A 25,029-nucleotide genomic window follows, 5' to 3' on the forward strand; every position below is an offset into this window, starting at 1 on the left:
ATACTTTTTACAAATCTTCTTCATTATTAGTCTTTTTTTTTTACCCAATAATGATTTTTTAAATTATTTATATGCTTTCCCCCCCCCCCCTTTATGCAACAATATTTTTCTAATCATCAATGGTATGTTTATCACAGGAGTTTAGCACAGGAGTGTTAAACTCCGACATACTTGCATGCAGCTGATGACTTTTTTTACACTGCTGGTAACACACTGCATTGCAGTGAAACAAACGCTTTGGTGCTACACACAAGGTGCCTGGGAATGGTGAGATGAGGGAACTCGTCCGAAACGCACAACTCTGTCCCCACCGGAATTAAGGCAATTTGTTCCATCGCTGTGGTCTCCTGGTCATCATCAGCCGATGTCATGGCTAGGATCTAAGTAATAATTATTACCCATGAAGGCTTTTTTTTTCAGACCACAACATGGATTTCAAAGACCCTTTTGTTTTTTGGTAAACATGACAAGGGAGTGGACAGAGGAAAGGACCACTGGAGCTGTCGTTTTTTGCTCGTTCTCAGAAACCTGTGCTCCGGAATGTGTGAAACACTTCACTACAGCGGCAGCTCGTCTCCTCTGTTCATCATACGCAGGTTGTTTGTTTTTCTCATTCTAACATGATGTCATGACGTCTGCGGTCAGGCTCAGAGGAGGTCCTCAGGAGGTGCTGCTTCTCTTTCTAGTCCTGGGCCTCTTCTTCACAGGGTCCTCCTCCTGGTCACTCGCACAGTCCCTCTGGAAGGAGGACACAGGGGTTATGGCACCCTGTACAGGTGTCAAACTTTCCACTGACAAAGGTAGTGGTCTCAGCCCTGTGTTAGTCATCGTAGATCATGTTCCCACACACACACACACACACGCACTGCTTCAGATAGAACTTCAGCTGGCTTCTTGTCTTTAAAATCTCTGATAAATTCTGTATGTACAACAACCCTCTGTTTGCTTTGAAGAGGAAGTGGGGCAATTTGCTTTGATGCAAAAGATTGAATAAAATTATACTGCAACCACAGCAAACCTCCCAAGGTAACAGGGGCAACAGGGGTGCCAAGCCTTGAAACATGCAGTGCTCCCTGTCATTACCCATGTTCATATACAAGTTAGTGAAATGGGCAGATGTCTAGGCTTCCATTTTATGTGAAGCACAGACTGGTCTTGTCTGCTTAAGGGATTCTGAGGCATACAGAGCATGAAAAGGCATGAACTCTCGACCGGACGATAACAGGATTATGCTCCAGCAACCCATGACTTTTGAGTTTTTATCAAATTAGCTGATCTGCTGATATGAGGAGCTGGGTGAAGCTAAGTGACAGTGAGTAGTGTTCAGTAAACAGAGAGTGCCTCCTAATGTTGGGTTTCAGGAAGTGCGGTTACTTACCAGCTCATCCTCGGGTTTGGGCTGGCCTTTCTTCATCATTCGTGTCAGGTGATTGCAGAGGGCTACAATTCTGAAGGACAGCTACAGGAAGTGAGAGGAGAGGAGTCAGTTAAGATATCAGACGTGTCATATGTGTCCCTCACAACAAAAACTCCAACAGCCCTGTTATTGTACCTTCCATCTCCGTCGGGCGTACTGCCTCTTGAAGTTCTCCAGATTGATGACAGACTGCCGTCGGACCAAGGCTTGCCTGGGGTTTGCAGGCTACAAGAAAAACACAGATCTCAGCTCGTTGCAAGCAAATGACCATGTGGACATTTACAGTTTATATGAGTGAAAAAGCCAATGAAAGAACAGTTTTTTATACATATGAGAAATGTTGAACATTGCAAGGAGCAGCTTATAGGTAGAGCACACATCACAAGTTTAGGTGACAGAAATCTGCTCCTGAGTAAAGGTACAGTGTGCCCTGTGGGTTTGGTTGAAAAGCTGTGTTTTTTCTCTTTCCTCTCCATACACTGATTTCTCTCTGGGATCTCACTCTGAATTCCTGTTTAGTGTACTGTAATTGGATTGTGTAGTGGATGGCTATTATTGAAAACATGACAATAGTATAATATTTATTTAAGCTGGTGTTTTTTTCTGACAAATCAAACTTCAAAAATGACGCCACAAGCAGAGCAAAGAACAGAGACACATATATTAAATCAAAGTGTATTTTATAACACAAGTAGATTAAAATTAGTGACCTTTCTTTGTTTGAAATAAAAAAACATTAAAGTAAAAAAAGATTTACTGATCTTATACCATTTAGGTTTTATGTTATTTTCAGCAATGTTTTATGTCATGACTTACTGTGCAGTAAAAACTCCAAAGGCAAAAATCAAAAGTACCCTCTGTATTACTTTTTGAATTGTCTTACAAAATCATCTTTCAGGCATTCACAATAAAGGTGACTGTATCATACACATATAATACACAGAATAATGACGAAAGAGACCAGTATAAAAGTAATGAATATTCATTCACACAAATTAATTTTTGTATGAATTCATACAACTCTAATTGTGTTGCATGTCTAAGGCACACAGAAAAATATGTCATTGATGTGCAATTAATTCATAAAAACCATTAAATATATGCAAAACATTTAAAGCCACCACAACACCTTACAGAAATGAATGAATGAAGGTACTATGGACAATAAAGTCTAGGTCAGCCACATCTTAAACATCAAAAACAATGTCATAGTTTTACATAGCCCTCAAGTTTTGTACCTAATTTTTTCCACATATTGTATGAGCAACAGAGATTTATTGAAAAAGACCTTGGAATGGAAGTACAATACATTCCAGTATAGTATACTGACATTTTGAACAACAGTTGCAACTGTTCTCCTTTAATAAAGTGAATTGAAAAAAATTTGCTTTAGCTGTTTTGAATAAAAATACTGTTTTAAAAAAGAAGCACCCGGTACAGCCATTTTATTTTCCCAAAGTGCTTCAGTATAATAATAGCCTCCTCCGCCGCTACTGAAAAGCCGTAATTTTAGTTTACTTTTACAGAGTGCTTCTGAAACAAGTGCTTTACAAACTTTGTTTCATCACATGCATCCCCTCAAAAAACAAAAAAACACTGTCTCCCAGGACTTATACAAAATGTGTTCAGGTGAAAGAACACAATTTTTTATGACTGGGACTGAAAAAATCAAACAAAATACATTTTGAAAATACAAAATTAATTAACAAACTGTTCATTTGTTGGATTATTTTAGATATGAATTGAGTTTATATGTACGTCATAATAATACTTAAAGATTATCTCAATAAATTGTCTTTCCATAATAGTATCATTCGTGAAAAATAGCACCACACATCATCTTTGAGTTCAGTTTTCATCTACAGTAACACATATATTTAACCAAGGGTTACAGTTTAATATAAATTGGGAAGTCAAATGACTTTAATTGAATGCTAATATCACAACAAAAGGGGTGTACCATACAGACACAGTGATGCAAACCTATAGCCTAATTCTTATTCCATTTCCCTTATCCTGAATTTATCTCTGCTGGCTGGAATCTGTGATCTCCAGATTGATTCCCGAGAGCAGTTCTCCACCACAGGATCGGTTGAGGAGCTCCTTCAATGCCTCGTTGACATCGTTGTTGAAGACGGTTGAGAAGTTGTTGTTGGAGAAACCCCCGTTGCCGACGTCAACCTTGAAGGAGCTAACAACATCCTGGACCCACTTGAGCTCGGATGAGAGCTCCTGTCTCAGGGCATCCAGGTGAGACTTCCTCTCCAGGTAGCGGGTGCTGACGCTGGTCAGGCTGGCGTCCACCGCCCTCATGTCATCCAGCAGGTGCTTCTTCATGGCCTCCACCTTGCGGAACTCGTAGCGGATCTGCGACAGCTCGTGCCTCACGCTCTCGCTCTCCTCTTTGTACCAGGACTCCTTCTCGTTGTAGATGGACACCAGAGCGTCTATGTCATCCTGGAGGGAAGTGTGCACCCCGGTGATGTTGCCGAAGCAGGTCTCCATGAGGGCGATGTCCTCTACCACCTGGGCAAAGCGCTCGAAGTTGGCGTAGGTGTTGTTGGGCGGCATGCTGGAGTGGGATTTTATGGTGTACTCCTTCAGCCGTTTGGTCTTCAGCTGACGGCGCTCTGCTTTCTTCCCAGTTTCGGGGGCTTTGGTTTCCTCCTTGTGCTCGTTGGACTTTGGACACAAGAACGGAGGATTACTCAGGAAGAGCTCGCGCCAGAGGGACGTGCAACATGGGCATGCGTACAGACACAGCAGCCAGAACTGGGACGGTATGGCAGGGGTTAGTCCAGACCACAGACATGGCATGTGATATTAGAGGTAATGAAAAAAAATGCACTCCGCACTCCATGCGGTAATTTTTTTCTTCTTTCTTTCCATTTGGCTCATGCTGCGTTCCAAATGTGATAGGGTTTCCCAGTTAAAACAAGCATCCAAACACATGCCAGTCGATCGGTGCGGAATACGCAATAGCATCAGCTCCAGGTTTTATTTTTTAAAAAAACTGCTCCAAAGGCAGCAGGATGTTTTGAAGCTGTCCAGTGATGAATCTTTTCTTTAGGTGCATGCTAGTCAAAAGGTTAGTCCTGTGCAAATCTCCTATTTCCTGTTTAGAAATGGCTTCTTTGGGATCTTCCTGTGAAATCATGCCAAAATTTCATGGTGGAAAAAGGCAAGGCATTTCCTGCTGGCAGGCAACTTTCCATATGTTGTATAAGAAATGAACAGGACTTCTTAAACTGAATTGCAATTGGTGCAAGAGGTGCACTGACATAATACTCGACCAAAAATAATGGCAAACCTTATGCTGACACTCTGACATCCACTCAATGGAATTAAAACTAAAAGCCACTAACTCTATAGTAGAAAGACAATTCTCAGTTTTACACTGCCTAACGTAATGCCACACTGCCATAAGTACAGTATAGGACTTTCACAGTCACATACTATCCTCTTGCTCAATCACAAAACCTCACTGGCAAGATGTGAATTGCACAAGCTGGATTTAGTACCTTTAGTGTTTGTGCACAACCCTTAAAGATTTCCCACAATGCACCGGGGGGTAGGTGAGTGGCTCGTGCAAATCTGACATCAACATCAGTGCCCAACAACACAGTGTACAAATAGGCTGTTAAATGCACATTTAAGAGCAGTGAAAGGATGACTCATTGTGTCTTCTACTAATTCACCTAAACAGGTTGTTTATATGAGTTCAAATTAAAAGTGATTTGCAGTAAGTGCTTTTTAAACTAAAATACAACATCACAGTTACCTTAATCCAGGGATGGTTGAGAGCATCCTCAATGGTTAGTCGCTTCCTGTAATGCAAACACTTCATCACTTCAATGCTCAACTCAGCATAGCTGTCCTCAGCATGGAACAGAGAGATCTGACATTGTGTTGCAGACTAAACAACAAGTTTTGTCTGGCTTTACAGTGAAAGCCCAAGGAGAGTAATCTGAAGAAACACCTGGTCAGATTTTGCCCTCTTTCTGCTTAGTGCACACTGGCACACCTGACATCCAACACCCCATATCTCAGCCAGAGACCTCCAGGAAAAAGAACACACAGTAGAAAAAAATGTTTCTAGAAAGCCCATTCCTCAAATAGGCTATACCATTAAAATGCCTTAGATTCTATGCGCCTCTTCATGTGAAAGGCTAAGTGCTCCAAGATTCCACTAAGCAGTTTTTTTTTTCATCTGGAATCTCTTTCTCTAAAAAAAGCCCCTTGTCACATGGTCTCCTCTGTGACCATGACTTCTCACCTTTTATCTTTCTCCAGCAGCTGTCTGATGAAGCTCTTGGCCAACTCGCTGGTGCGACTGAAGAATTCCTCATCGAACTCATAGTTCATGGCCGAGATGTTCCCAAGCGTCTCCTGTTTAGACTCGCCAAGGAAAGGCGAAGCGCCACTCAATCTGGAAAAAGCCAGACACCGGGAGCTAACATTAGACAGATAAGAGCATGCATAATAGCACTTCCCATTTAGAGACCCAGAGGGTTGACAGTGTTCCCCGTTTTAACTTACAGGATATAGGTGATGACTCCTATGCTCCTAGGGAAGAGGACGAGAAAGGAGGATGAAGCGTATTAATGTTTTCAGTGTTTTTAATGCACAGCATAAAACATGCAAACAGTGAATGATGTGGTCTTACCACATATCCGCCTCCAGTCCCAGTGGTTCATAGTTTACGATCTCTGGAGCTGAAAGCAGAGAAAATTGGAGCATCCCTGCAGTCTCGTTGAAATGCTGTCAGCAACACCCAGGCATTATCATTTTTCTTATCATCGGTGCATGCAAAAATCAGTCTGTTTTGCGAGGAACCATTCTGTCCTTTTTACAGTACATCGCACAATACAAACAAACGCTTATAAATGTCATAGTACCTCCAGCCATTATTTTTAGCTCAGCAGACAAACTTACTAGTGTGTGCTTTATTCAAACAAACTTACCGACAAATTCAGGAGTTCCGAAAATGTTTTTGAACTCGGCCCCATCCTCAATTTTGTGAGCCAAACCAAAATCTATCAGCTTGATGCGGGGCAGAGGAAAATTCTTATCCAGTAGCATTATGTTCTCTGGCTGCAAACAAACACACAGATAAAGCAAACAAATTACTGATTGAAGAATCACAAATCACATATTGTGCAACCATGCAAATCTTCACGCGTTAACCTGTAACTGTTATAACTGTTATACACAAATCTCTGGTTCAATAGTAAAATTAACCCTTAGCCTGATTCTCAAAGAATATAAAACAGTACTATCCACACAGCAACATATTGTGGTTCTTATATCACACTTCAAGACCAAGGACTTTCAAATGACTCCAGCAACTTTCTCCAGCAAAATATGTGAAAAGGAACGATGGACAGGTATTGAAAACTGCAGACAGATCTCATGAAATTTCACATCAGAGTCAACAAACCCTCCTCTCAGTGCCCCAGACCCCTTAAAGACATAACCAGCAATTCAATAAACAACCTCCCACCTCAAACAATTTTATAGAAATGAACACAATGCTCCAAGGATCTCTTGGAGGAAATTGCTTTCTTACCCTCAGAAATCAACTCATATTGAAACTCTCTTGCTCTTGCTGAATGACACAGAGTAATAGGCAGCTCAATTCATAAGACTGATTCCAAGTACCAGTGCAATGGAACAGTTTACAAGGATTCCTACTAGAGACTCTTAAGACCAGGCTTGAAAAAGTCAGTTACATACTAGGCTGTTGGCAGATGTCAAGCACAGATGGCCTGACTGGCCTGTCCTTATCATTTAACTTCTTATGTATATTCTAATGTGCCATGATTCACACCTCATTGTTGCACTAAACTGGGATTTGTGGCTGCCTGGTTGCACTCATCAACTTACAGGCAAAAACACCTTCAAACAGAGACAAAGCATGATCAGAGAGTGCCAAAGGTGACATCATTCTGGTGTGGAGATAGGAATCTGGCAGGTCTGTTGTGGCTTGTGTATGCCAGTCTGGGTCCAGGCCAGCAAGCACAGAGAAGAAAAGCACATCTGAACGCAAACAACTAATGTTTAAACAGTGATCTTCTTAAAAAGCACAGCCCCTTCCCAAAAGAAAACATCTCAAAAAGATAGGGTTGAGAAAAAATTAGGTTTATCCATAGCTCAGTCATTTGCCTCCACCTCCAAAAACATTTTCAAAGTATTTTGACTTCGGTGGGACATTAACTAACAACACCATCTGATACCACAGGACAAGTGTAGACACCCATCTGTGACCATGACCTTTGACCCAACAGAGACACTAGTCAGGAAATTTCCTTAAGTGTGGACAGTATAGTAGATAAAAGTAGTTAATCTGTAATCTGAACATACAGTGATGCACTTTACAGAGGGAAGACTGCTCCCCACTGCCATAGTCTGAACAGGCTTGCAATGTCCAGTTCAGCCAAGACCAGCCAGGCCCAGGTCAATGTTCTTGTTATTTAAGCAGGGGAGCCATTGGTGTGGGCTCTGCCTTCCTCTCCCATTTCCTGTGGACCGGCGGTGACGCCTTCAACACAAACCTGAGCTAGCACCTGGCCCCTGAGCGAGAAACCGAAAGCTGTCAGAGTGACAAAGTGCTCCTGACCCAGGCGCTGAGCTGCAAAACAGACTTCCTCGCACATGCGCACACACATCGGCCCCCCACCCCTACACCACGGCCACACCCCTAAAGGTCTTCCTCCCCTGGCCCCCTGAGCAGGACCCTCTGTCATCACCAGGACTGCGCCCGTTGCTGCGGTGGACTCCCTTCATCTGACGTAGCGCCGCTCTGAGCCCATGTGCCCTCCTCACCAGTGCTCTGCGCTCCACTCTTACGCAAGACCTACCCTGCAGAGCAAACCAAGGCCTCTGCAAAAAGCATGCTGGATCAGCTCAGGAAACTGAGCAAATGTCTCTGTTCCTCACAGGAGAGGGCAAAGAAAGAGAGAGCAGTTTTCATCTGGATGCTACCTCTGTTTAATGGCACATAATAAATACCTATACTAGTATCTTCCACAGCTACTTCAGTTCCATGGAAGAAACTGTACTGAAGAAATTGTACTGGGCTGCAGAAATCACTGTGGCTTGACTGTATTCCCCCCATGAAATGCACCGTAGCAAACAGTTCAAATGCACAGTCCTCAGGTTACAGCAATCATTTGTTACCACGGCAACTTTGCCTGTTCCTCTCCTCTCTCTCACCACAGGCCTAGCTCAACACAAAGAGAGCAAAAACTGTGGTGGAGGGACCAAAGCAGTCGCCCCTCCCTGACAAAGACCGCTAAAGCAGGAAAACAAAGACAGAGACAAGTAAAACAAACACAAACAAAGCCGGAGCACCTTCAGATCGAAGTGTGCGATCTTCCTGGAGTGGAGGTAATGTACGCCCTCAAGGATCTGCTTTATGAACTGTGTCGCCTCCTCCTCGCTCAGGGACTCCTTCTGGGCGAGGAAGTCGAAGAGCTCGCCTCCAGACACCCTGCAACACAGACAATCACCTGAGCACACCCTGTGGGGACAAATATTGCTCCAGCACACAGCCATCTCACCCACACAGGACACTTACTAAGCTACTTCCACATGAAGAAAATGTGTCATCAGACCTGTCTCTGACATTCAAACCACTCAACTCAGAAAGAAAGAAAGAAAAAAAATTTTTAAAGTCACATCCTCTTTTTTGATAATTGCGCTGTACAGAATCCAAGGCACAACATTCTGTTCTCACCACTCAGACCGGAGGCAAGTGCATAATTTAATGACCAGAGGAATGACTCTCCCTGAAACAGTCCATTACAGCTCTACCTAAGCATTCTGAAGCTGCTGATAGGAACCGCAATTCACTGGGTGTGCTGACAGAACTGGGGCGTGCAATTAGCCTTAATTGGGCCTTCATGCCCCTTGCCACTTGATCAAACATGCAGAGAGGGCCTTTGCTCATGGCTACTGACTCCGAACAGAGAAACAGTTTAGATCACTTTCTCTTGTGGCTGAGACACACAGTGAATGTTGCTTCAGGGACTACTGCACATTCAAACTTAAACACACAGGCCCCATATACACTAGCCATAGAAGAAAGTCAGCAGCTGATTGGCCTGACAGCAATCCACATTTTTTAAGAGAGAGGGGTAGTGTCAGCTAGTATGACTACATGCTGTGAAGCCTATTGTCTGATAACTTCTCTAGTTTGCATGGGCACCTACACAAATAAATACACTGATGAGGCAGAATTGAGGAAGCTACATTTGCCAATTTCCCTATGCTGATCAACTCAAAGGTGAGGCTCTTTAAATCTATCCCTTCTTTATGCCTGTACAATCACAACCTGTATTTATAAGCCATTGCTTTTCATTCATAATCCATTATTTTTACATGACTTAATCTGTATACATGGAAATGAGCCGATTTGAATGAGCGCAAACGGGGGGGGGCGTGTGATTGGTGGATGATGGTGGATGATGACGACGGTCACTCACAGCTCAAGGATCAGAACCACGTCGGTGCGGTTCTCGTAGACGTCGTGCAGCGTGACGATGTTGGGGTGCTGGATCTGCTGCAGGATGTTGACCTCCCGCTCAATCTCTTCCCGCTGCACCCCGCGCCGGCTCGCCCGGCTCTGCCGCTTCTTGATGAACTTGGCGGCGTACTCCAGCCCCGTGCTCTTCTCCCGGCAACGCTTCACGATGGCAAACTGCCCGCTGCAGCCCGCGGCGATGGGGGGGAGGGGGGTGGGGGTGCACAAAGCACAAAGGGATGTGTGATTGAGGAACACACAGTCACATCCCAGCCACAACACACCCCATAAGCAAAGCCTTGGGAGAGAATATTCTGGCATTCGGAGAGGTACATAACCCAAAAAACAGCACTCCACATTCTAAACAGCCCTACAGTGCCCTGGACTAGTCACAGTCAATCTCTTTGCACTTTAAAGACACCTGTACAGTCTACTCTGGAAAACACCATCCAAATTCTTTTATAAAAAGTACTGTCCAACTTTACATTTTACTACTTTGTGGTAATTTTCAAACTGGCTTAAGGTGAAATGATTGACATTTAAATGTCCCCCACACTGATGACAAGCACACAGCAAAACGCATCGTAAACGTAATTGCCTACTTAAGGGAAGCAGAGGTCTCCTGCTAGCTTTCCATTGCTACGATACCTCTGCTAAAATAGTTGAATGGCATTTCCTAAAAGACCAAGGAGAACAGAAGGCTGCCATCGCAATGTCTGCGCTGACCACACCGCTGACAGGCAACTTCTCTAAACATGTGAGAACAGTTTGTCTGACAAAGCACAGCTGCAGGCAAGTGAAAGAACAGGACTAATGTACTGACAACCCAAGAGGTCCCAATATCTGTCCTGTAGGTTGATATATGAGCGGGACATCCAATTACATTTTGGAACAGCAGTCACTATGGCAACTGGGGGGGTAAGAGGCATTGGGAATAGTTTAAAGAAAACAGGGCAGGCGGGAAAAAAAGAAAGCTGTCCTATTATATCAGTACTTAAACCATTCAGCTGCTAAATAAATGATGAAGTCAGCTGTGCTGGATCTCTGGAGCCAGAGGATGGGGCTGTTCTGGGTGGAACCGGCCTCTGCACAATAATGCCTGAGGGCCTGCAAGGTCAGGACACTGTGCAACGACCCCAGTGCCTCGTTGTTGGTCACACCCTCACAGGAAGACCAGGTCGCTGCTCTCTGACATCACAGCATGCCACGCACTTTAGGAAAAGAACAGGATGCCACAGTCTGGGGCCACCCTCTCATAGCTCTTAATGACCGTTGGTTTACTGGCTTGGGGACACACCATGTTTTAAGCAATTTATTAATTTTTTTTTTTTTGAAAACATGTCTGAAACACAAATTCAGTTTTTTGACCCCCCCCCCCCCCCCCCCCCACCCATTTTTCTGGAAATGTTTTTGCAACTGCTACTTGTAATATGTTAGACTTGTTTCACCACAGGAGCCTCTACACTCATGTAGGACCACATGGTGAGGTGAAGGCAATTTTTTTGGATCACGCAAGCAGTTTTTCGCACTACAAGTTCCACGGTCCATTACAGTAACATGGCTGCTAATCTGAAGATAGGTACAACTCTGCTGACATCATCCAAGCGACTTGCAGGTGCCTGGCAAGTCAAGGGGTCCCTGGCCATCCTTGCTATACACCTATCCTTGGCAGGATGAAGTCAAACTGTTCCACTGTGACCTCCTGGTCATTTTCATCATGCAGCCAGGTTTCAACCCTGGTCAGTTTTGGCCTGCAATCAAGATGTGTATTAATTTTATTAATAAAATTGCATACCTAAAAGCAGAAATAATTCATATATTCTCCAACATATGTAAAACATTTCACACATACATGATGATGTATTGCTTATATTTCACTGGCATACCTTCTGCTTAATTGAACCCTTTAACACATTATTTTTATCAGGTACAGCCAGAGCACGTGGATAAAACCATGAACAATACACTGGCACTCTTATCAGTCCACCGATAATAATGTCATCTGTGACTGGGTTTCACAGGCAGAGCCCTCAGCTGCCGTGCAAGAACTGTGGGTTAGAGGCAGAGGATGGGTATCACGTTCACAGCTGTGTGTATGCATGCCAAAAAGAGGTAGAAAGCTCAGCTCACTTCCAGCTACAGTGACAATGGTGTCAAAGATCGGTGATCTTGATCCTCCGCATGCAGTTCTTGGCAGTATTCCCGAACCTTACATATAGACGCCCACGGGAAGATATTTTCGCTCTGAGCACAAGGATTACATTTCACTGTTTTCATTTTTCTCGGCTTGCGAAGGATCAGCTTCAGTGTTTAGCCAGTTCAATTAAGCATTTCAGGCCAGCGATCTGCTGGATTATTTAAAAAACGGAGGGCTGTTTCACTTAGCTGCATTTCGCACAACGTGGGCACGCTTACTGGACTCAGATATATGAACACATTGTGCGCCAGTATTCTTGACCCTCAGATATAACATCTCCCTCTTCAGACTTACTGCCAGAACTGCTCTGAACGTGATGTTTTCGCTGCCCTTGTCAAGCAGACACGTGTGCTCTTCAATTCACAATGGTGAATCAGCCATTTTGTAAGACCTAGACCAAGAAAGAAGCCGAGAGGCTACTCAGCACCTTCCCTCCGTCGCTTAATCTAAATGCAGCATATGAGCGAGTGATGCTATTTTGGTTGTGCTTATTCAAGCTCCCTTCGAGGGAGGTAATAAAAGTGCTGGGATAGTCTCCCTACCAGCACCAGCTACTTTTGAGGTTTGTCTCACACACCCCATATCAAGCTCACACTGACCACTGCCTCCTCTGACCAGTGAGAATGGGGAGCAACGGCACTGAAAGTGTGTTACATCATCGCTTACCTCACAATGCCAGAGAGGTGGAGGGTGCAAAGGAGTATAGTGGGCAGAGACAGACTGAGGATTATGGTGGTTGCACCCCCTCTTCTGTTACCCTGTCCATGGGTACATACTGTTGGTGAGTAAACTTACATACCACCTCCTCATAGTGAGCAGCTCCTGATTAGATATACGGAGCCCCTAAAGATAGAAGCTGTCTTTAACCGGGTATGTGAAGAATGCTCGCCAGTTGACTTGAACGGTGCTTTGCCATACTGGGCTCTGCAGCGGAGGGTGATATTCAGGGGTTCATTATCCTTTCAGTAGTTAATCACAAGCTCATTAACAGCCCCTAAGCCAAGGGCTGGCAACAGGGCTGACACTTCAGTGGCAAAGAGGCAAATCTCATCATAAAAGTCGCCAAGGGTTTTTCCTGATACAAATTTTTATTTTATCGTTGAAATTATAGCCATGGTTATCCAAAAGGATTTTGGAATGATTTTCACATCAATAAGTAATTTAAAATGACACCCTGGGAAAGTGTTTTGTCTGCCATGTGAAGCACACAGGCATCAACAAATCTATCTTTTAATGCTCAACACATCCAACCACACTTTTTCCAGATTTTTTTTTAATTACATAGAACCATCATAAATGTCATTTATTGCATTGCAGCAATGCATTTTGGTGAAAATGGAGAAGGCTTGGAGCAACCCATATGAGTCTTGGTGCTTTGAAGCACATTTCTCTGATAACAGAGATGTGACAAAACCTTTCATAAATATAGTGATAGGGGCAGTCTCCAAACACTCAAGAAATGCTGGCCTGAAATATAACACACGGCTTGCATTTACGGTTCTGTATTTAGAGATGGCTAAGTCTGTCAGCACTCATGCACACACACGCACATGCATATTTACCATTTAAAGTTAAAGACAATGACCTATGAACTCACACTGAAAGGCATACACACACACACACACACACACACACACACATATATATATATATATATATATATATATATATATATATATATATATATATATATATATACATAAACATGTCATGTCCACTCTCTTAAGACCACAAAACCCCACACACACAACCCGCACCTTGTCATACCTAAGTACACAATTAAAGCATGCGGTAACACACAGTGATATCAAGTTGAATTTATGCCTTATACAGGAAAGTAGAAAAAGTAGCATCGTCATAATGAATTCATGCAGTAGAAAGGTAGACACACATGACGAGGTGCTCTTTAAAAAAAAAAAAAAAAAAACACTTTCGGTTCAAAGTTTACACATTGAACAGCAGCAGTACTCTGATATTCACTAGACCACTAGACATAGCTAAGCTACAGAGGACATAAGAGAGGATGGAGGGTTTTTTTTTTCTGTGTTCCACAAGCACTCCCACAGGGGAGAGAAAATTCCATGGCTTGTCCGCCGGGGCAGGCCGTATTGGTCCTGTGCTATCTGGACTATCACAGGGCTAATATTAGCCTCTGTCTGGCTGCTTCTTCCACCTGTCGGGTCCCCGGGGTTTAACTAGGGTGCGGGAGGGGGTTAGGGGGCGGCTGGATTCAGTCTGTCCCATGGAAGTGTCAGACACACCAGCGGATTCCTTCACTCTCTCTCTCTACCCCAGGGGGGTGCACAACTACATTCTGGGGCAATCAGGGGCCTCAGCATTTGTTCATGTCAAGGAAACCCCTCTAAGGACCCGTTTAAGACTACTCTATCGGGAATCCTCCAGTTATTGTTTTCAATACTATTTCTTTCACAGCTGAGAGAGATTAAGTTTGCTGTCCTTTATGCAGGCCTTCTGAGCTCGCCTCATCTCCAGCAGAAACCATGTGTGCTGTTTTCCATTTAAATATAGGCTTTGTGGATAACATCTTCGAAGTGAAACCATCAAGCTCCACATCCCATTTTCAAAACGAGACAAAAACATAAGAGAAGCATTACGTTGCAGCTCTGAACTCAATTCCGAAGAAGTGGACGTACAACACATTCTGTCTAAACATATATGGCAGTTGTTTATGACTACATGAACTGAAGTTTGCAATGGCAGTTACTAGAGTTTAGAAATGCACAAGCCTCCATCTGGCAATTAGAGGCATCAACCCAGGGGAAGATCTGGTTTAACTCTGTCCTGCAGCTTGAAGCAGAGAGATAAGTGACTCTCAGGAAGACAAAACAATCTGGAGTGGACGGATTTGCTGGACCAGATGCCTGCCCTCCCCAATATCCTAGAAAACACTATCCTGCACAGAACACTAACCTTCACAGAGCCCAAACATATAGAGAACGCAACCCTGCAGTGAATGCACGAGTGTATACAGACCTGAATGACTGACAGCTGCTGCTTCTGCTTGATGTGTTTGTTCCACCTACCATTTCAGTGGGACATTGTGCCCCTGAAAACACCACTGACTGGCTCTTTGGGATGTCCCAGATGAAAATCCACAGAAAACCCAAGCCTTGGGAGAGCAACATGTGAGTCAGATGGGGTCTGAATGGATTGCTTGTGTGATTGCTGCTTTCAGCTGACCCACAGAATCCCAGAGAGACCAGGTTTTAAGTACACCACGTCCTAGGTTCAAATTTTTTACATTTCTGAGGTAAAGGCAGGGAGCACAATGAGATCATTGCGCTGTACGTTTTTTTTTTTTTCTCAAAATAACAAGTTATTTATTTCATCAGTTCAATTGAGTTCATAAAGAGAAGACAAAGAACTAATCTAAACCACGCAAAACCAAACATCTGTGTTGAGGAAGGGCTGGAGCTAACACCGAATCGGAGGTCAGGTTTGCACAGGCGTTACTGTGGCTTCGCGGAGCCAGATGTCGTGCGGAATGCAGGCGTCGGTTTTTGTTGTCTGCATTCTGTATATGATCAGGGCACCATGTTCCTCCATTGCTCCCCTCAGCTGTCTGTGGGTCTGACAGTCCACAGCCTTGGCAGAGTTTCCGCTGACAACAGCTGAGGGTCATTACCCGAGCCGCAGGGTGGCCACAGCGCTGGGACAAACGGCATCTCCACAACAGTCGGGAGTCCGCGATCCACTCCAGAAACACGAGGCCGGGGCCCATGCTTGATAAAACCGCAACAGCACATCCCCGTGTCTCCGGGACAAAGTCCTCCGTGCACGGGGGACCCATTTCATGTGCCACATGTTGATCTAAATGGGAGATCAGCAGTGAAATGCACTTTCATCTTCCTGAAGTCCTGAAATCGACTGTACTTCTTTTTTCCACATTGATACTCGCATGAAATTACCGATGTGGAATTCACACGGAAGTACCAACGGGTGAGGGAGGCAGGGCTTTGAGGGTGTCTCAACTGGAAGCAAACACCTGCCCACAGATGAGCAGTGTCCTGGTGTGCACCAAGAGATGCACTGCGTCTGGAACTTTTGCACCCAAAACAACACAATAGAAGTCAATATCTGCACAGAGCTGCAGTGTTTGCCGATGGCTGCACGGCGCGTATGCTCTGCTATAAATACATCAAACAAGCCGACAAAATCCCCAGATAAGTATGTCATAGGCCTTCGCACCGGTGGGATCAGTGGGCACCAGTCTGACATTTCAACCGGCCAGCAATCCCAGGCACCTACACATTCTGTGTCACGCGAGAGTAGCATGGATTACCTTTAATCTTGTGGCGTTTTAAATTAATTCGAACTACAAGCTACAGCTTGGCAGGGCAGAAGGATAATAAAAAAAAAAAATTCAGTACTGTATGTGAGTGACACTGTAAAGAACGTACTGGAAGCTTCTCAATCATTTCCTCTTTCAGAGATCTGCCACAGCTGCCATTCTGCATCTGCTTCTGCAAATGTGGGCTCATTGCCTCCTGCCACACGCTTTACCATTTGACTTCTTCCACAGAGCTAACATTATACCTCACTGCGGTGTAAATCAAACTGCACTAGACAGCTCTGACCTTGCTTATGTAGGGGGTTACTCAGAGCCCAGCATATTTTTTGTGAAAATATATTTTTATTTGGAATTTAACAAAACATTCATATATAAAAAGAGCCCGATGACATGTCCACACAAATATTGACATTGGGGGTGGGGAACCCAGCATCATTTGTAAAATAAATGTCCAACTACAGTGGCCTCTTCACATGCAACCCAAACTTCCTTAATTCTTTAAAATTGCATCATGCAGACATTATTTCAGTTCCCATTCTCAACTCGGTGGTGGTGTGTCGAAGTACATTTGCAAAAAATACCTAATTATGTCTGCGGGGTATGATCAGATAGAAGGGATGGAGATAAATAACCGGCCTTGTACCCTCCAGTAGACGCAGCATGTGAAACCGAAGAGCCGCATGAAAAAAAAAAAAACAGAAAAGCAGAGACATGCTTTTCTCAAGCACCTCAGTCGGACCAAGCTGGGCCATAACTCTGCTGGGTCTGTCACCACATTTATCTAATGAGATTAAGGTATGCACATTAACTAGCAGTGTCACATACACACAGAGCATGCAGGTGGTGCACCTTTGGCCTGTGTAGCCATCACAGTGCTTTCGCACAGGCAAGTCTGCGCTTACACTCTGACAAGCAGCTGTTCACTTGTGTGGGTGCTTATAGGATGTGGCTAACTTCGTGATGACTACTCAGATGGATATCTAAGCTGTCGAGGCCTGCAGGCCCTATGTGAGAACTGTGTAGATGCACAATATCTGTTTGGTGCGGGCAGTATGTTTCACAGCCCTAACTGTCAACGTTTGTCTAGAAAGCCACTTTTACAGAACAAGCATTCCACATTAATACAGAACTGTTGCAACAGCGTTGATGAATTTCATTTGCATGAGCCGTCCCATATTGTTTCAATGCAATGATAACAGTTGCATAAACTGACATGGTTTACTTTGCTCTTTACTTTTTGCAAAGTCAATCTCCCCATTCCTTTCTTTCAGCCATTCCTGTCACGAATTAATACATTTTTTTTCTGTCTTTTGGAGTTCACTGACAGCCTCCCTCTATGTAGGAAATCTATTTCCAAATCAATTTCCTCTGTTCAGTAAGTAACAATTCCTCATAGCTCAAGACCAGGAACGCCACAGCATCTGCCAGACAGCACAACGGCTCAGCTAATACCTGATCAATATGATCAATTCAGAGGCGGATGTAGAATCGCCAAAAGTTTACCCTATTTTCCATGGCATGGAGGTTGTTTGAACATCTATTTATCAACAGAGTTCATTATAATTTGCACCAGAAAAAAAAAGAAATGGCATTATCTGACCTGTTTAGCATTTCAAAAGAACCTACAATGCAGTATTCGAATGCCTTAGTTAATAAATGGGAGTTGTGTGACTTATCAGGTTCTGTCCCAATCATCCACCCTACTTAGAAGATGACCTTCACTTTGAGTGGTTCTATAACTCTAAGCAGAGAGCTATTACAAATCAAAGGCATTCCTGACATCCCAGCTTAGAGCACTGCCTCCTGCTTGCTGCTGCCCAAGGGAATGATTGTGCAAGAGCAAAAGGACCACACAGCCCACAGCCTTGATCTGCAGGCCGCGATCAATGTCAGTCACTCATATGAGTTGGGGTGACAGATACCCCCCCACCTCCAGACCCCCCTACGGTCATAGAAAAGCTCTTCCCTGACTGAGAGGGAACTCTCCCTCATAAGGACAGGGATGTTTCTTTTTTTTTTCTTTCATTAGCGCCAGCTTCTTTATCTCTCTCACTCTCTGATGAGCATGTGCCACTTGTGAAGTGACAGGGTTCGTGTCACTGACTTCCTTGTTATCATGGGCTGGGGTGTTTCCCTTTCACTCTGTCTACTGTGAAATGTCTTTGACTGTTTCCATTGTGCATCTCAGCACTTAAGAATGGAGCCACAGCTAGAGAGGAGTGGGTCAGTAAGGAATGCCCACACATTTACTGACGATACAGCAGATGGGTTAACCTTGATCATTTCTCAGCTGCCTGTCCAATAAGGAAGTGAGCATTCATTACAATTCTTTTTGATTATGGGGCATATTGAGGGTTGGCTGTCATGAATAACTCTACAAAAACGGACATGAATCAGCCGACCCAGAACGACTGCTGAACCAACAATCTTGCAAACACTCCATAAGCTATATAAGCCTTAGTTTGACTGTACACAGCTGTGGAACAGATAATCTTTCTCTGAATGAATGGCAGGTGCATCACTCAAATTGAATATGAGTGATGGATCAAGAACAGGCCCTTGTATGTTAGTCTGGCAGGAAGGACATGGCACAGGTTTTGACTTGTAACATTTCCAAATGGATCATTTGGAAATCAACCATAACACACTTTCCCATTGCCACCACATCAGTCAATTCACTTTCTCGCTTTCTTTCAGACCAGGTTTATAACTTCCTCACAGTGAAATCATATTTCCTATCCACATTTCTTCTCAATCTGACCTTTGGCATCTTCATGAGAGCTGGGCTTGCCCAAGGGGGCACTTTAGCGGAGTTTGATTTGTAAGAGAAAACACAAGATGACTCATAAACCAATATTCCTAGCCAAGAAACTCCCCTCTGAAGCGCAAATATTGGACACACAGACATTTGTAATTTGTCCACTGAAAAGACTGTGTGAAAACAGAGCCCTAAATTGTTTACTCAAACCAGAAAAGATTAATTCATTTATAAAGATGAACCGCCAAAGGGATGGTAGGATGAGTGGAAACTCTGTGGAGGATGACCCCTCAAAGAATGTCACAGCATCAAACAGGAGAAATATACTAATGAATAAAGGAAAAATACTGGGCCATGAATATGACTTTCATTCACATTTTGGCTTTATAACTGCCCTCAGAGAAATATATCCTCTTTCATCAAAAGCTGAAGTTTGTAGGTTTTGAATTATGGGATAGGAAGGAGTGTCACGTGGTTATAGCTCAGCAGCTGAAACTTCTGAGCCCCCAAAAAGAGAGTATGTAGGGGCGTACAGCTGAGAAGTACTCAGCTAACGTCTTTGTAGGCACATTGTGGACCACCAAAGAACTGGAAAAGCAACTGTGGCATAAGAGAGCTGGATTGTGAAATAATTTTTGAAGGAACCCAAACGGCAGCGTCGGGTCATGCTTGGTGCTGATCGAATTCCTGTGTTTAAGCATATGTGGATTCTCTGTGCCCATACACTGTGCTCTTAATTCATTCTTCATTGTGACTGCAAACATTCACTCACTAAACCATCATCCCTGTCCTTAACTGGCTCTCTTTATGTACATTGCTGTTCCCTGAAGCAGATTGAGAAGGACCCTCAGTCTTAACAATTCAGTATGCAAGATAACAGCCTAAATGTAGTGATCTCTACCCTAAACCAGCTTTATCTGTCAAAAAAGTCACACGTGGTGCATTTTTACACCACTGGAGACAGGAGACTTGAGACCCTTCATCAGCAGTAACACTGAATTTACATCTACTCCCTAAACAACCTGACACTCACCTTCCCAGCTCCTCGCCAATTTCATAGAAGTCCTCCACTTTTTGTTGCTTGAACACAGCCATGCCTGTCGTCCTCATCGATGTCGGTTATTTCCTGTAGGCGTCTGACACAATTACCGTGATCTGGCTCTCTCTCTTCCCATCATACACTGCCCCTGCCGTGTGAGAACAGATGGGAAAACCTCTGTGATCTATCCCCCCCGGCTGCGGTCCCAGGACTACAGAGACGGACGCTTTTTCTCCTCACAAGTTTCAGCAGGCTGCTCCGCATTCTATAAGAAAACAAGAGATGAGGTGGGGCTCTGATAGCTCTCTTTGTAGCCTGAGGTCATGCAGAAACACTTCAAGACCCTGCTTTGCTGAGGGTGTGATGTCAGACTATGGTGATAAACAGGGATGCACTTGGTGTGTCATGTTCAAGCACAGCAAACTATATTTAGGGAATACAATCACCAAGTTTTTAAGAAAGCAAGGCAGGGGTAAAGACGAAAACAGTCATCACTGCATAACTTACTTAGCATTGCCTTATACAGAATAAACATTTTGTTTTAAAATGACTTTTGGTTTTGAGTTACCGTTACTTTATGAAATTCTACATGCTTATTCGTGGAAAACAGTTTTTTTTGTGATTAACAATCATGTAACCTCGATAATGATCAGGCCATGATTTGCTTTACTGAACTAGAGATTACACGTTTTGCCGAACACGCTAATAAAACACTTAACACCGCAACTATACTTCAAGAATCAACGAGCGGGACGAGGTCCCCATGTGTCCAGCCGGTTAGTGCGGTCTGATGTTTGCAAGAAGTTGCGAGCGATTTCCCTGTCTTTGAACGCAAATAAAACGTTATGGTCTTTCACAAACAAAGTAAATGCCAGTGATATACAACTAAATGGATGATATTAATGAGTAGGCTACTGTATTAGTACATGAGGACATGCGTTAATGCCCGGTAAATGATACTGCGGCACTAAAGACCGCGACGTATTAAAGACAGTTTCAAGGCGAACATATAACAGTTAAATAATTGACATGTCAGCGTTTCTTATTTACATGTGTCACACAATAACGTGAACGATGCAAAACCGCACAATTAATTTAACTGAACCAACACAATCGTGCTTTGCACAAATAATATTCAAGTCGAATGCGTGTGTATGTATATGTGAAAGTAAGTATGTAAACTACGAGTGTTTATGGAAGGGAAATCTAAAAAAGTTAAGTTCATAATCCTCACCGTATCAAAATGTGTGCCAGGGCTTCTTTTACCACTTCATTGTCCTCGTGTAGAAAAGTGTCTGTGGCAGTCCTAACTACTCAGTCTCACTCGTCCAGCGCCGGTGCGCGTTCCTAGCGGTAGACTCACTTGCGCGCGCGTGTCTCAAACAGACGCCACCTGTTGTCTATTCAAGGGTGTAGTCCTTTTAGGTCAATACGCACAACAGGCGTAAGATCCAACCGCTCTGGTGTTTTGTCCTTAAGTTTAAGGATATTTTGACAAACGTATATATTTTTTATTCTTTATAATCATATTGATTTTGGTTGTAATTTAAAAGATGTTGTCAAAGCGAGCTAAAAAGCCTATAACATACATTCATTGCTCAAAGTTAAGGACCAAGGCCCACAGTTTCTTCCTACAGTATTACTCAAAACGTTCTGGAGAAAATAAACAGATTTATGTGCTGGCACTAAACAATGATTAGTAGTTTAAATTTCATATCTGGTTATTTCTGTTTGTTATTTTTAAAAGAATGTGTACACAGACCATTAATGGTTCTTAAGTCAAATAACAGAGTATTTATACTTTACAAACTCGACATGGCCAAAAAAAAAAAAAAACAGTTAAAATGCACAGGGGTCTAATGAGCAAAAGGATCTCTGGCAGCTATAATTGGCCTATAGCCATCATTTAATTCTGGGGTTGGTGAAGGTCAGTGCCCACAGCCCAAGTCTGAAGCCCTGTTTTTCATATAGGTAGCCAAAACACGCAGAGCGAACTCTCACCACAACATTGTTACTTTCCGCTGGTGACATGACGGAGGTTATTTACAGTATAGTATGAGATTTCTCAATTCGGCCATCTCACCGAAACCATAACAATGCCCAGAGGACAAAGGTTACATAAGAAACATGACCCCATTGAAAAAACATAAGCGTCATGCTTTAATACATTAGAAACGTACATGAAAATGCGGAAAGTTGTTGATAAACATTAGCTGTGTCATAGGCTCCGTCACAGAGAATTAAGAGGATCAAATCTGTTTATTGGATTTATACATCAAGGGATATCAGATACCTCCAGGGTTTGCATGTGTCAGAGAGTCTGTTTGTCCTTTCGGGAATTTAGGATAGCTTCTGAGGATTGTGGGTGTGCAGGGGTCTCCCCAAAGAATGTAACAAAGGTGCTACACCTCCATTTTCTGTTAATGAAACCACTATGATAAATGTAAAAGCTGTTGCAAAGAACAGCTTTCTGGTCCATGTCTATTTTTCATTAATGGTGACTTTATCTGACCTAATTCAAAGTTTTAGTTTGAAGGAGGTGCCCGTCTGCAAAATGTATAATTCTACATCGGGTATCACGCCGTTGTTTTATGGTTCAGAGCCATGGTCCAGAACCCTAGGCACTGCTCTGTAAGTGAACCGGCAACCACGCAAACTTCCAACATAACAGGGACTAGATGGGAGTCAAGTTAGGATTAGACCCAGTTCAGTGACCCGAGGAGAGAGAAAGCAGACAACTCCTGCCCACCTCTGCCTGTTTCTTATTGCTGCCAATAAGCAGAGGAGATATTCTAGTGGTTGAGCACAGGGTGGGTCCCTGTCTGTGCTCAAGGTCCTGGAGACTGCAGGACTCTGCTGCATCTCCCTCCACCCACACTGTACTCTGCTCAGAATTGGCCAGGCCCCCAGTCCCCTGGGAATGAAGTCACCAGCTCAATGGGAGGAGTGTACTTGTGCTGAACAAGCATGCATACAGGACAGTAACGCAGTGCAGGACACAGGCCTCTTCAGCTGCTGTCAGATACGGTATCTGCGATGACCTGTACAAAGTTCAAAATGCAAGGCGGTGACTGCAGTACGTTAGAGTATGAATGAAATTTTCTTTATTTCTCATTCTCTCTCTGCCATTGTTCTCATTTCTCTTTTGTTTCATCTTGGTAATCATACATTTGTATCCTTTCATGATCAGGCATGAACCACTATTTCCTGATGATTGATAAAACAGCTCCGGAGGACCTCAGGTGACTACTGTCCAGCCACCTATAGGCTGGCTAAGAGCTTTGGGTCAAAGGTTGAGTTAGGCCCCCAGCAGTGAGCATTAGAGAGCATCCCATGAAAGAATCATGATCTGCCATCATTAGGGACTTTCCTCTCAGGCTGCTGCTGCCTGAATGGACATGGCACCGTGGCTCTTTCTCAAATCAATCTCACTTGTGTCTTGGTGGTCTTAGAAGTCTTTAGGGCCATGAGTGCTTTGCTTTATGTTAATTCATTCAATAGTAGTAGTAACAAGAATAATAAGATAATAATAATAATAACAATATTAAAGATGTACGTGATGTTAAAATAATGATGACAATGATCTTCAGTGAGCTCAGGTGACTCAGCTCAAGCATCAATACTGTGTATCAGCCACCAGATTTCTGCCTGGAAGTCAGGAGACTTACCACACATTCAATGAGGAATGGAGGGGCTGTCATTTATTTAGCAGACTGATCTGAGGATGATAAGACGGCAAGATTGTGAGAGCCATACTGGAATCTTGGTCCAGAAACCAGCGAACACCCCTACTCTTTGACAGGCACCTCAAGATATTTAATTACAATGGTGAGCCACAGCCCACTTCTCCCATCATTTCACTGTTGTATCAGCTTTCTACTCTGTCTAGTGGCATGACTGCCCTCTGCTGGTTGTTAAGCAGCGCACTGTGCAGACATCTGGTTTTCCTTGAATGTCTCTCAAGTACCAGCCAAGTTTACACTGCTTATCAGTATAACTAAAGCCAATTAGCAAGAGAAGCTGAAAGGATCCGGGTATTGCTACACCCTAAGGGCTTGAATGAAAGGCCAGGGATTTGTGGGGAATAATTATGAAAGGTCCAACACCACCACCAACCACAATGAAAGTGATCAGAGCTGTGATAGTCAGATCAGAGCAGGTATATGTAGAAATAGTGCTCTGTCAGCATGCTCCTCACTGTTGCCCTAGAACGGGCCATGTGACAGGGTGAGGGAGGACAGACATCCCCCTGTGACACTCAGTGCTCCCAGCCTTATCTCAAAAGTACACTCTGCTATCCCTAATCACGCGCGCTGGCTCCGTGCCCAAACTCCCACCGGACTCCTTTCAACCTTAGACCTTCCACTTCATTATTTACCCCCAAAAGACACGCAAACAGCGGCACTTCAAATGGAGAGTCGGGATGCTCTTTTCACTGTTACAGACCATGCTTTTCAGTGAATGTCAGGGTAACTAGCACTGCTTTGTCATCTTCCAGTCCATTTCAGCATTAATCGTATCTTCAGCCAAACGTAACGTAAGTGCTAATAGCAGTGCTACTCCACGCTAGCGATGTAGTGTGCTTATTTTGCTTTTGATGAGGCACTGCTGCCATCTACTGGTCAAAATAAAAAATACATACAGTAATCTTTTCCTGACACGGGTAACTTAATGAGTGCTGGTTTCTAATAGCTCTGGTACGATGACCTCATTATATAATTGGGTAAATAATGGCAAGGGCAATGAAACCTCTTTCTGGTCTTACCTTCCAGGAAACGTTAC

General features: G+C 43.6%; 1 protein-coding gene across 3 annotated transcripts; it reads right to left on the reverse strand.

Annotated features, from left to right (window-relative positions):
- Nucleotides 1-252: 252 nt before the first annotated feature.
- On the reverse strand, nucleotides 253-21,578 carry LOC118781905 (death-associated protein kinase 2-like). 3 transcript variants are annotated; one of them, XM_036535048.1, is made up of 12 exons: nucleotides 21,482-21,578; nucleotides 20,242-20,512; nucleotides 9,904-10,125; nucleotides 8,771-8,909; nucleotides 6,382-6,511; nucleotides 6,084-6,132; nucleotides 5,957-5,983; nucleotides 5,694-5,846; nucleotides 5,199-5,244; nucleotides 1,553-1,642; nucleotides 1,379-1,459; nucleotides 253-738 (listed from the first exon to the last, which is right to left on the reverse strand). In XM_036535048.1, exons 2-12 carry the CDS (start codon nucleotides 20,316-20,318, stop codon nucleotides 661-663), a joined length of 1,092 nt encoding a protein of 363 aa, XP_036390941.1. In that variant the 5' UTR covers nucleotides 20,319-20,512; nucleotides 21,482-21,578; the 3' UTR covers nucleotides 253-660. The 3 variants fall into 3 exon arrangements, with proteins under 3 accessions (XP_036390941.1, XP_036390938.1, XP_036390937.1); XM_036535045.1 differs by lacking the exons at nucleotides 253-738; nucleotides 1,379-1,459; nucleotides 1,553-1,642 and adding an exon at nucleotides 3,380-4,099 and having other exon boundaries at nucleotides 20,242-20,395; XM_036535044.1 differs by lacking the exons at nucleotides 253-738; nucleotides 1,379-1,459; nucleotides 1,553-1,642 and adding an exon at nucleotides 3,380-4,099.
- Nucleotides 21,579-25,029: the final 3,451 nt, after the last annotated feature.

This window comes from Megalops cyprinoides, chromosome 8 (genome assembly GCF_013368585.1).
Source record: "Megalops cyprinoides isolate fMegCyp1 chromosome 8, fMegCyp1.pri, whole genome shotgun sequence".
In the NCBI taxonomy this organism is placed as follows: Eukaryota; Metazoa; Chordata; class Actinopteri; order Elopiformes; family Megalopidae; genus Megalops; species Megalops cyprinoides.

Coding starts and splice junctions, on each gene's coding strand:
- LOC118781905 (XM_036535045.1), bottom strand. CDS start 20,318: ATGAGGACGACAGGCATGGCTGTGTTCAAGCAACAAAAAGTGGAGGAC. Junction 6,133..6,381: donor CGGAACTCCTGAATTTGTCG/GTAAGTTTGTTT, acceptor CTCTGCTTTCAG/CTCCAGAGATCGTAAACTAT. Junction 4,100..5,198: donor TCAACCATCCCTGGATTAAG/GTAACTGTGATG, acceptor TTGTGTCCAAAG/TCCAACGAGCACAAGGAGGA.